The sequence below is a fragment of the Erpetoichthys calabaricus genome, chromosome 12 (genome assembly GCF_900747795.2).
Source record: "Erpetoichthys calabaricus chromosome 12, fErpCal1.3, whole genome shotgun sequence".
In the NCBI taxonomy this organism is placed as follows: Eukaryota; Metazoa; Chordata; class Cladistia; order Polypteriformes; family Polypteridae; genus Erpetoichthys; species Erpetoichthys calabaricus.
Genome location: NC_041405.2, coordinates 18,509,427 through 18,522,616, shown reverse-complemented (window position 1 = coordinate 18,522,616; position 13,190 = coordinate 18,509,427). Strand labels below are relative to the sequence as shown.

General features: G+C 34.4%; 1 protein-coding gene across 6 annotated transcripts in view; it reads right to left on the bottom strand.

The window, feature by feature from the left end:
• Positions 1–13,190, bottom strand: part of LOC114662950 (myocardin-related transcription factor A-like) — a 147,584-nt gene that overhangs the window by 23,241 nt on the left and 111,153 nt on the right. For all 6 annotated transcript variants that reach the window (XM_028816694.2, XM_028816695.2, XM_051934420.1 and 3 more), the window contains 3 exons: positions 12,149–12,336; positions 11,589–11,699; positions 6,432–6,688 (listed from right to left, as the gene is read on the bottom strand). In XM_028816694.2, the coding sequence (XP_028672527.1) occupies positions 6,432–6,688; positions 11,589–11,699; positions 12,149–12,336 (556 nt within the window). The remainder of the gene's footprint in view (positions 1–6,431; positions 6,689–11,588; positions 11,700–12,148; positions 12,337–13,190) is intronic.

The following is a 13,190-nucleotide window of genomic DNA, read 5'->3' as shown; positions in this document are numbered from 1 at the left end:
AGCAGGGTCTTTTTCCTTTTTCTGGTGTTCCGTTAAGTGACCTCTATAACTCTGTGATGGCCAGTGTGATTTTCTATGATGAAGTATGCTGGGCTGGTAATATCACTTCAAGAGAGGCTCACCAAATCAACAAGCTAATGAAATGGGCAAGCTCAGTTATGGGACACATTCTGGGCCCCAGTAGGACATAGCAAAGGAGAGAATTACAAGAAAACCGAGTGCCATTATAAACAATGCTGCACATCCTCTCCCTGACACAACAACACGGAGGTCTTTCAGCCAACAATTTATTCAGCAGAAATGTGTCAAGAAACGCAATGGGGGCTCCTTTATACCAACGACAATATGTCTGCATAATGCCTCACTGTGACAGCCAAGTCAGAACTTTTTTCTTTTGAATTTTCTTGCTTTATAGTCATTCTAGTGTGTATGTATATTTTTATTTACTTACCTATCTATTTTTGTAATTAAAGAGATTTTGTAAAAAGACAATACTTTCCCCATGTGCACAAATAGAACAGAGTCTTTCTATCTAAATCTTTGCAATACTACATCAGGTCAACTACTTAGAAAATATGTAAGGTATATAGACAAAATTGGTGCTAAATGTGGCAAATTACAACTAGTGACATAAAAACAAGGCTTTACTCTTTGTATAATCCTCTTATCTGCTGCTGTCTTTGGAGCGTATTGTTGATAAACTAATAACAGAGAATAGTTTCTATTTGTTTTTAATTACTGATGGGTGTCTTTCCACCAAGCAAGTTAGTAAGTGTTTGACATGTTTATGGACTGGCTGCGTAAGTGATGGGTGTATATGCCTGGGAGGTAGTAGTGTTTGTTTAAATACATTTTACCTTAAAAAATTGCAAAATCATCTGCGCTAAAGGTACTTTAGGAAGTATTAGTCTCAATGACAGTTAATACAAGTGGTTATCTGGTCAAAATCTACCTAAACTGGGTGGTATATACTTCAGAATCTGCTTTTTGCATTTTCATTCACACCTTAGTAGTTTGTACTGCCACACTATTTTAATTTTATGCAAATACACTCGGAGGCTGAAAAAGCCTTTATATATTGGATTTAAAAAATAATTGCCCACTCTTTAAAACTGTTTGTGCTCTCCGTTAATTACAGCCTGTAAGGTACAGTCACAGCACTGGTGTATGAATGTATCCATTCAAAATGTGGTATTCACAGCACTGACATAGTTAATTGTTAATTGTATTACTAGTTTGACATACAGTATGTCAACAGTAGAGGAGAAATGAAAATTTGTTACAGAATTACATTTACCATATGTTTACATTAAACAACTGGATTAAGGTATCCTTGTAAAGGTATGTTAAATTATGCATCTGTGTGTCAGGAGGCACACTTGAGGAATTTAACGCCATTTCTTTATATACAAAGAAACCCTTTTTTATATCCTATTTATGACAGAAATTCCGGATTAACATTGTGAACAGGTATCCTTTATCTGTTCTTTCAAAAATACTATTTTTTTTGGTCAGCATGTGTTAATTGTTGGCACTAAACATTTTCAGGTTTTTTTTCTTCCTTTCTCATCAGTTCACTACTTTAGCTATGATAATCATTTTTGAAAAAAATTAAGAGCAAAACAATGTAATTTTAATGATGACACACACACACGCTCTGGCATAAAAATAGTAAAAGCCTGAACTGAAATAATTGAAAAGCTCATAAAAATCCATGCCTAAATACTAGTCAACATTAATAGGTGCAACACAGGAGCAACTTAAAAAGAAATATTATTTTGGTTTAATTTTTAGACAAATAAAAAATCTCAACTGCAACAACTCTTACAACATTATTAACGTTTAGCTACACATATTAAACAGTAAACTGGATGGCACCAAACCAATGACAGCAACATCTACTGAAAATGTGGTAATTCATGATCAAATTATATCAGAACACCAACTTGAAATTTACTTAACAACAGACTGGGAAATGCTACCTTTGATTTCTAAAAGAAGTATACCCACCTATTCCTCAGACTCCGCTGGAACCAAATTACTGACATACTTAATCACTGTAGGTGCAGCACCTATAATTAATACATTCTTACTGAAAAACACTGTTCCTGATGCTTTTAAAGTAGACAATTACAGACCTTTCAAACATGCTTATTCTTTCTGAAGTCCTTGGAAAAACAGCAGCCTTCTAACTGCCAACACACTGCCCTGGCAACACAAGTCTTTGTTGTTAACCTGCCTTGTGAGGGTAAAACTGCATTGCTGGGAATTAAGTCTGAAGTATTAACCCTCTGTCACTCCATAGGAAACACATCTGCTTAACTGTCATTCTTAACATTTTTAAATGTATGTTAATCTTACATATCAGTTGGAGCAGTGTTTCCCAACCTTGGTCCTGGGGGCACACTGTGGCTGCAGGTTTTTGTTCCAGCCAGCTTCTGTTTTTAATTGGACTCCTGGGCTAATTAAGTGATGTGTTATTTCCCAAGTTCTGTGTTTTGGGAACAATACAGAAATTACAAAACTAAGTTTGGTAAATATATATATATATATATATAAATAAATGTACCAAGCAGTTATATGGGAATACTGTATTTTTTTCTTTTTAACAATATTTTCATCTTCATTTTCATTCTACTTTTCTAGGTGTTCTAACTGTTTAATCAATCCATTCTTTACTAATTAGTGGGTCTAATGCTAAAGTAGTTGCAGCCTTTGATTATTCAGTGTTGTTTGCTAGCATGTCTGCTCTGCTCATTTTTAATTGTCATTAATAAGATACAACGAAAGGGAAAAACTGCACAGAGAAAAGGAAAAATATAATAAAATCAACAAAAGAGAGTTAAGCATTTAAATCTATAGCAAAAGCAGAAATATTTCTAAATGTCTTATAAATGTAAAAATCATGCTGCTGCGCTTTTCTGAATGTAGAGTAAAAGAAAAATAATACCAGCTAATTAAATGAGCTCAGTGTTATCAGGTGTTGTCACTGATTAGGAATCTGGTTGAAACAAAAACCTGCAGTCACAGGGGGGCCACAGGACCGAGATTGGGAAACACTGATTTGGAGAATACATAAAATCCATTAGAATTCCCACCTTATTTAATCACTTTAACCTTAAAATTCATGTAGATATTATCATTCTATTTCTGTTTTAAAGTTGTCAGCAGAGAGATTAAGGGGATTCACAAAACAACCGGAACCCAAAAAGTGTGCATATTTTTTTTTTTATTATTTACCATCATTGTTTGCTAAGGGGAGTTCCTGTTGTTCTACTTATTAATGAAACTTAGTCGCCCACAGGTTTCAAAGCTAAGGAAATGACAGCTACTACTGACTACCAAAAAAAAGGCTAAGGATTCTTTAATAAAATAAAAAGAAAACTGATCGAAAATACCAAAGTACTAATAAGTACAGTATATAAAGAAATGCACAGAGGTACTGTAGAGGAGTAGAATAGCTTATACAAACTGTAAGAGATACTTGGGCCGTCCTATGTAGTTTAGTTCATGCTTTTAATATAATTTTCATTATTTGGAGAAATCTGCTAATTAGAGTACTTTATCACTTCTGTCTGAAGTTCGATATGCTATTCCTTAGAACTCAGCAATGGAATCCAAACTGTTATTTCTTTATATGCTACCATTAGGAGCTATTGTTCAGAAAAATAATATTCATGCTCATTTGTATATGAATAGTACTTAGTTGCAGAACATATTACCCTAAATGTGTCTCTCTTATTGTAAAATGCATAGTTAATTTTGATTTCTAATACTGGACTGGATATTAATAGTCCTTAACTACAGAAAAAAACATTAATAATTGAAATATACACAAACAGTAATCAGATACTATCAACTTTAAACTTACAGAGCCCAAGTTTGAGTCATGGTAAACTGACATATAATATACAGTGGGTGTTATAGTGGACAAATGTATATCTTTTAGTACCTTTATGTGCGACAACCATCTTATTTTTAGTACTCTCTTTACTGCAGTCACACACGTGCATTGACTCTTTTTCTCCCTTTCCTGCAGACCATTCACGGGAGATTCCACCTGGCTCTCTTGACGTCACTTCCGGGTCCGAGCCTTTGGAAGAAGACCTTGCCGGCTCCAGGCCCTTTGATGTCATGTCCGGGCTCGAGCCTATGGCTGAAGACCCTTATGAGCCCGACCCCTTTGACCTCACTTCCTGTCTTCCCCTTTAAAAGCCTCCACCTTTTCCCTATTCCCTCAGTTCTGGTTTGGTCTTGGTTTTCTGCACATCAGTGCTGTGCAACATTTTTACGATTTTGCAGCCAGGATACCAATTATATGTGTGGCTGCCTCAAACCTTGCTATGACTTGCGGTCAAGTTTGTGACACTGCCTTATTAATGTTGTATTTGAAAATGAATGGGTTTCCATCTTTGAATGATACCAGAAAATTTGGATCATGCATTTTTCCATGCAGAACTACTGCAGTTTTTTTCTAACCTGCAGTCTAACTTTTTTTTTTTGTTGTTGACTTTGAATGCAACCAGAAACATTATTTTTAAACTAGGAAGTATAACAATCCAATAGTCAGCAATTTATTAGCTGCTGCTATAAAGCACAAATGAACGCTGATTACTCTGTGTGGATATGTGCATTTTAAAACAATGTGATCTTTGAATTACACAATACTTTATAAAAAGAAAATCACTGTATAAATCAAGAGGCAGATACACATACAGTAATTTGAAAAAGTAAGCCTTTAAACTCTGATTTTAAACATAACTAAACAATTACATGGCTTTCATATAAGGGTAGCCAAGATAAAGTGCCAGTTTCATCTATAAAAATGTGCCCTGGACAGAAAAAAAACGTGCAAAGTTATCTGGTCATTATGTACAATTCCATATTTGGTGTAAGTGAAACACACTTAATCATCACATGAATCTCATATCAACTATCAAAAATATTGTTGGTGGTGTGATGATTTCAGACTTTTTTGCTTAACACCAAAGTCCAAACTTCTCTTTATACCAAAACATCAATCCATCATCCAACCCGCTATATCCTAACTGCAGGGTCACGGGGGTCTGCTGGAGCCACGCAGACATGGGGAGAACATGCAAGCTCCACGCACGGAGGACCCGGGAAGTGAACACGGGTCTTCTAACTGCGAGGCAGCAGCGCTACCACTGCACCACCCTATACCAGAACATTTTAGAGGAAAATGTAAAGCTATCTGTCCAACAGCTAAAACGTGGCCAAATATGGATAATGCAGTAGCATAATGATACCAAGCACACCAGCAAATCTTCAAGTGGTTCGTGGAAAAATAAAATGGAAAATAAATAAATTGGAAATGATCAAGGCAAAGTCTGCATATGATCTCCAACATCAATGTGAATGTGAAATTGTTCTGCAAGGAAGTAAAAAATATTTCCAATATGATACATAAAAGACTGATTTAAGTCATACAGAAAATGATTACAACAGCTTATTTCTGGTCAACTTTATGCTACTGAATCAAGTGATGAACGTATTTACTCTCAGATGTCTTCAATGTTTAGGAAATGGCAAAGTAAAATCTGTTGTGTGTTTTGATTAACTACATTCAGAGTTATATAATGTTTTTAGGGTTAGGGGAGTCTTAAGTTATGTGAGGAGATGTATACAACATGACTGAGCAACATACAGGCTCAGACATTGAACCCTAATTACAGAAAGATTATTTGTGGGGCTGGTTTATCCCCTCCACATGCTTTGTTACCTTTAGAAAAAGCAATCTTAGTTTGCATTTGGATGAATTACTATTTTACCTTAAAAGCATATAGGCACTAATAATGATAGTGCAAGTCCAAAATGGTTGTTTGCACTTTTGTTATTGTCTACACAAATTAATGCTTATTAAATGACTACCTAAGATTTCATTTTCAGCAGAGCAGATTATGGTTTCCACTGCCTGAATACAAAATTTGAGAAATACTTAAATTTTGGTATTTTTTTCCTTTTAAAAGCAATCTTTTGTTGCTTACATTAGAAAAGTGTTTAACATAGATTCTTCAAAAATAACACTTGACACACATGCAGTGCAATTAAGGATTTCTAACAAAAAAAAATTACAGTTTCAACTACATCATTGTAGTCGGTTCTCTTACAGCTAAAAATCTGACTTCTCATTTCTTGTGTTTTTAGTAAATGCTTAAGGAGCTGACACACAAGAAGCATCTGTTTTCCAAGATGTGCATACCCGATAGTCATACAAGCATATTACTTCCAGAAATAAATACCATTGATAGCAATTATAACTGTAATTAGAACATTTGGACTCCACAAGGAAGATTCCACCAGAAGTTGCTTATGGCTAGTAAAGATGCATGCTTTTAACTTCCCTCTGACTTGCATATAATACTGTAAACTTTCTGATTTCAAACATTTGATTCTGTACATTGACTCACTTTGGTGGTGCCGGTAGAATTGTCTGATAGTTGTAATGCTGCTGCTGCTGGTTAAGGATTTGCAACTGAAGAAAAAGCTGCTGCTGATGCAAGATTTTGGCATAAGATGAGTCCATGGCAGGAAGCTGTTCTTTGTCTTGTTTTTGGTCTGGGGGGATATACTGGTGGTATTTCAACTTCTTTACTTTGGGCTTAGACTCCTTAGCTTTCTTGGTACGCTGAGATGCCTTATCGTTGATTCCCTTTGATTGGCTCTGCTGTGAGATGGATGAAAAAAACATTACTGGTTAACTAAAGTCCACAGACTTCAAGGTGCAGTCATGCTCTTCTTCTCAGATTGTCACTCAGCAGAAGAATGCATTCATTTATGATTAAGGACTTAAAAGTGTTGAATAATAAAACTACTCTAGAGCTACTTAAACAAAATTAATTACATCCCTGCTGTTTTGATTTCTTTTTTCAAACAGCTGCTGTTTCAGAATCCCTGTGTAAAACGCTACCACATTTCAGCTACTGCAAAATAGTAAAAATAACACTTCTTTATTTGAAAGAATGCAGCAAACTACAAAACACTAACAACCTGAAACAGATATTCTATCAGCTAATTTAAAATCAATATGAACGTTTGGAGGCAGATATTACAAAAAGAAGAGTTCCTGTCTTTAGATACAACATGGCAGGTTGGTTCTGTCTGCAAAAGAAGAAGCAATGTAGTTCAGCTATTAAACTATTATACACAAAGCACACATAAAATCTACCACATTTTTTTTTAAATGAGAGTAACCTAGCATATCCCATTTCATTTTTGATGAGTAGGTTGGGAAAAAGTCATGAAAACTGAACACAAACATTTACGCAGTATAAAAACCATGAATAGAAGGTGCATGCCTCTTCTCATAATGATCACAGGCCCATGTACTGAAAAAAGAGAGTTATTTGTCAGCAGAGTCTCTTGAAATACAATAAACTATCAATGGGCATTCTTTTAATTAAATAAGTAATAAAATGTTGTTGAGATTTACGTATTTTTGTATTCTTTTGGTGTGAAAATACTAAAGCCTATGTAAAACTGTTTTGTATATGTCGGCAAGCTTTGCTAAATGTGAAAGCAGCCTAAAATAGCCAAGTTTATTTTCACTTACAACATTGACGGCATTCATTTGCAACCTTGCAAAAACCCTAACAGTTCTGCTTCAGCTTTATTTGCCCCATCAAAAGTACTTTACAGTTCTTACTTGCATTTACCATGTCCGAAAAAAAAAAAGCAGTATCTAAAGGGAATAAAATCAGCATTGGAAATAGCAATACATAAAACCCAATCCAACACAAAATGCAGAACAACACATTAAGAAAACACAAAGCACTAGTGAGAAAATAACAGTACTATTCAGCATGAAAAAATATTTACTTTTGAATCAATCGCCTACATGCATTTGCTATTTGGGAAGGACAAAACCTTAAAAAAGCATGCTCTTTAAAATATCCCAATGAAACATGAAAATTATTCCTGTTTTGGCAAAGTACAATAGCATTAATATTCATTCATATTTTAATTATAAATCTATGATTCTCCAAATTAATTGGCAGACTTGATTTTTCAAGGCATATTTCACCTGTAAATTAGGTTTTTGTAGTAAGGTTTTGCAATGTACAGAATTTGAAAAACTACTGACTGAAAATAAAATTTACAGCGGTAATAAGTTGAACTTAATATGTTTGCTTAAAGAAAATGTGCCTTTGCAGATACCACTTTTAAAACATTTTAAGCTCTCCTAATGAAGATAGTTTACGCAGACAGGAAATCACCTGAATATCTGCAAGTCAATTCAGAATCAAATTAGACTTGTCATTGCAAAGTAGTAAGAAGTTTTCAAATGTACAATAACACCTATCATCTTACCATTTTTGCACTGAAGTATGTTCATACTAACAGTATATCTATTCCATGAATGATAGACTAAAGAATTAACAAGGCATGGAGATGCTAAGCTTTATCCCAAAATATAGCTATAGAAACATTTTGGGGATTTACATTAACAAACATTTACTCCTGCCTAGGTACATTTTGACTGATGATTTCTCCGGAATGCGTCCATATAATACTCTGCATTTAATTTGCTTGTGATTTAAAAATCACTGGACACAGTTCTGGCAGATGAAGTTTAATCTCAACCAGTGTTTAGAGGTACAACTCAAAGTGCTGCTCTGCTCAAATATTCCTACCCATAACATATTTTGGTTATAGAAACTATTTGTTTATATATAAATAACAGAAATAAATGCAACTCATTCCCATTTAAAAAATGATTTATTTTTAAGTGGTAAATATTAGAATAGGTACATTTTTTACAATTTGTATGCGTTTTATTTAAAATTAATGTGATGACAAATGCTTTCTTAACAAGGAGTTCAACTATGGTTTCTCTTCTCTTTGTGAAAACAAATACTATAATTAAAGAAATGGAATCTATGTAACATTACACTACCATTCCAAAAAATATTTAATGTACACTAGCCTAAGCAGTCATTAAAGGCTTCATTTTTCCAAATGCAGAACTTCTTCAGAATATTTAAGTAAGAAAGCTTTGCCAAAAATAGATATTCCATCCTTAAGTTTCTACAGAAACTACTGTACAAATCTCCTTGAGCATCCTTTGGTTTAGGCAAATTGTTTAAATAAATAAATAGTGAATAACAATATATTATTTTATAAGTTGTGGTGAAATTCTAATTTAAATATTAGGATACTTCTGTATTGACCATCTAGAAATCTTACATATCATAATAAGCTCCCTTTCATTTCCTCTAACAGCCAGAACATTTCCATTTTTTATACTTTTAAGTTTCTATTAACCACAAAGTAACATTTATGAATATCACTTAAAATATTTTTTTTATAATTACTGTACACAACCTTGGGATTTTACTTTAACCTTTATTGTAAGGCAACATAGGTCCAGTACTAACACAGTAGAACTAGTTTCTTTGAGGTGTATTCATTACTTCTTATAGAGTTGTTAAGCTCAGACAAACTTTAGTGATTAGAGAGCATAAATTGTATTCTAGCATTGCCTTCAGTTTTGTTTAATCTCATTTTCAGCTCAGTAAACTGACTTCTTCACATGGTGTGCCCTTCTTTAAGATTTAGCCCAGCGTCAGCATTGTTGACATAATCATAATGCATATGACATTTACTTAGGTCTTCATAACTTTCAAAAAAACAAACAACCTTTACAAATGTGCAGTGCAATTGATTCATCTTACTCTGTGAATGTCACTGCTCTCAAGATACAACATGCACATGTCAATCAGTTTGTCAGCTCAATTAAGCAGATCAGAACACTTTGGGAGTCCAGTGTGAATGCTGGCTCAGCACTGAAAGTATTGTGTTTTCACATGAACTGGTTTAGTTGTTGTCAGTTGCTGGTTTGGGCTTTCTAGCAATGAATCCATTTCACTAGTGACACTCTTCAGACAAAATAAGGCCCACAGATACATTGCTGAACTGAAAATGTCAAATTAAGTGTAAATACATGCATAGACTTCTTCTCTCGGCTGCTCCCGTTAGGGGTTGCCACAGCAGATCTTCTTGTTCCATATCTTCCTGTCCTTGTCATCTTGCTCTGTCACACCCATCACCCGTATGTCCTCTCTCACCACATCCATAAACCCTCTCTCAGGTTTTCCTCTTCCCTGGCGGCTCTATCCTTAACATCCTTTTCCCAATATATTCAGCATCTCTCCTCTGCACATGTACAAACCAACTCAATCTCGCCTCTCTAAATTTGGCTCGCAACCATCCAACCTGAGCTGACCCTCTAATGTACTCATTTCTAATCCTGTCCATCCTCGTCACACCCAATGCATATCTTAGCATTTTTAACTCTGCCACCTCCAGCTCTGTCTCCTGCTTTCTGGTCAGTGCCACCATCTCCAACCCATATAACACGAATTGACTAAGATTAATAAAAACAGTGAGGAAAATAGTGGGTTTAAAGTATTTTTTTTTTTTTTAATTTCACACAGACACTACTTCTCAGGAAGAACAGTATTTGTAGGAAACCAAAGTTTCAATCTTGATCAAACTTCTCATTTCAAATAATTTACTATTATGATTCCAATTACTACATTTATATTAACATACAGTACATTTCCTTCTCTCACAAGTCTTATTAACGCAAACTTAAAAAAGTGGATCTAGCCAAAATGGCTAAATTCTATTGACAACCTCCAGAAAGTTGTTAAATCTTCAAAGTTCTTTGGCAATAAGTGTATTCAACCCTAAAAATAGAGACTGGTTTTATATTCTTAAGGCTAGATTCGAAACTAATCAAGAACTTTGTAGTCTGCTGTCAAGTGAAAAAATAATAAATGAAATTTAACTTTCTAATAGTAGAACAGCATCCTCTGAATTTTGCAAAAAAATATATTAAAGAAGATATTATATTTCCCATGTTCTTGCTCACTGCATACAATATTATGCAAATTGTTAAAATTTGGTGAAATACATTAAAATATAAGAAATCAAAATGGGCTGCAGTTTCATCACTGTCATCGTTTTTCTCTGTAAGTAAGCCCAATGTAATATGTCTGAGACTTGACTACCAAGATGCAAAGAAATTTGTGTGAATTGTGTTTGGAGTTGCACTTAATTACATTTATGACATGTCAATCAGTATTGTGCCATTACATTCAAGTTCTCCAAGGGTTTAAGTTAACTTTTTTCTTGCAAATATATGTACGAGTAATTGTGTGCATTCTGATCGAGTTAATTCCTGCCTTGTCCTCAATGCTGTTATGACAAGCCCCAGATCCTCGCCACCCTAAGATTAGATTCAGCAGGTACAGTAAATGGATGAAAAATGAATGTCCTAAAGAAGAAATGTATTAACATAAACAAAAGAGTAGGAAAAAGTATATAAAATTTTAACAAACAATTTCTAATCATCTATGCAGGGAAAACCAACTAACAATGCAAATGCTTGTGAACTTTAGATCATCACCTGCCAGATTCTAAAGGCAATTTCTCATTAATCACAGTAAGAAATTTGGTTGAAGTACTTGAGCAAAATGGTTTGGCCCTGTGATTTCATGACACAATGATGGGTGTAAAAATAAGATAATAAACTGATTTAAAAATGATATAGCTTAACTTACTTTAACAAGTGTTGGTGGAGGTTTGGGTGAAGAAGTTGGAGCCACCCCATTGGTCAGTTTCAGTGTAGGAATATTTTCTAATGTGGGTGCCACTTGCAGCTGAGTAATGAGCTAAAGTGAAAAAAGAAAACTGTAGTAAACATAACAAGCTATTGCAGCTTCTAGAGAATCAAGCACTTTAACTGATGAAATATAGAGGCAGCACAGCAATTTATAAATAAAGCATTAGTAAAACCAAAGTGGAACTGCTTTTTTCCTTTCAGGCCACATAGTGAAAAGCACTAAATGACAATAATTTATAAACATTATATCACAAACACCTTAAAAAAAAGACATATCAATCCAAATATATTTACCACAAGTATAAATATGAATAAGGAAATAACTGATTTGAACAAAGGGTGTGTCTCAATGGACAGGAAAATTTTACATGAATACATACAATTCTAGTGATGTGGGGTATTATTATTTTTAATTTTTGGGCAAAGAAAAGTCTTCTCATAATAAGGAATTTCTTTTAGTAGTTTTGTTTCAGTACAGATGCAGGAGGTAAGTCTCACCTGAGAAGGGGATATACTATTGCTTAGAAAGGACTGCTCCCCCAGTCTGACATCAGAAGGTGAAGGGATGGAGCTCTGGGAGCTCACGGATTCTTGGCTGGCGGGTTGTTCGGGTGACAAGGCATCACTGCTGTCTTCATCAAATGAGGAGCTCTCTGTCACAGAATTTGAAAATTCTACTTGCCCATCTGTGGAGACAAGAACAGCTTAATTGATGACATGTCAAGCAAGGTTATTATAGTTAATAAAAACTAAAATCAAAACTGAAACTATTATTAAAAAAACATCTTTGAAAACTGAAATAAAATAATTAACAAAACCGAAATGAAAAACTAAAACTAAATGAAACTATTAAAGTAGCTGGAAAGACTAACTTAAATAAAATAATAATTTACTAAAATATTTTTAGTTTATTCTTGCCGTTAGTCTTTAACCCTTGTAAGTTTTAACTGTAAAACAAAGTCATCCACCACGAGCCGCCTGCACATATTCATCCAGTGAAGGATGGCTGGTGACAGAGGGCAGGTGTTCACACAGCATTTGCAGTGACAGAGCAAGCTGAATGCGGGTGTGTAAAACATGTGAAATAGAAAGCTATTTATATGCCACCTTTCTTTGCGCTTGTTGTATATCAATATGTAATTCAAACGGCTGAAATCGAAATGTGTTGTTCAACAAAAACTTTACCATATGGATAGAAAAATCACGAGTGAGTAACATTTCAGTTTATTTCTCAGGTGACTGCTTTTTGTTGACAGCAGTTCACCTGCCACTTCGCACAGGAGAAATCATTTTTACTTTCTCGTATTCGAAGTACAGAGAAAGTATAGTAATCGTGAAAATTTGACCTCGATATTTTGATGAATCTCGACGTTATAGACCTCCAAGTCCAAAAATACCGTTTTTTGGAATTATCTGTGTGTATGTAAACATGATAACTCAAAAATGCAACAAGATAGATGGATGAAATTCATCATGTGGCTGTTACACCAAAATTGTAGATCTGTATTAACTTTTGGGTCAAATCCATCACCCGGAAGTG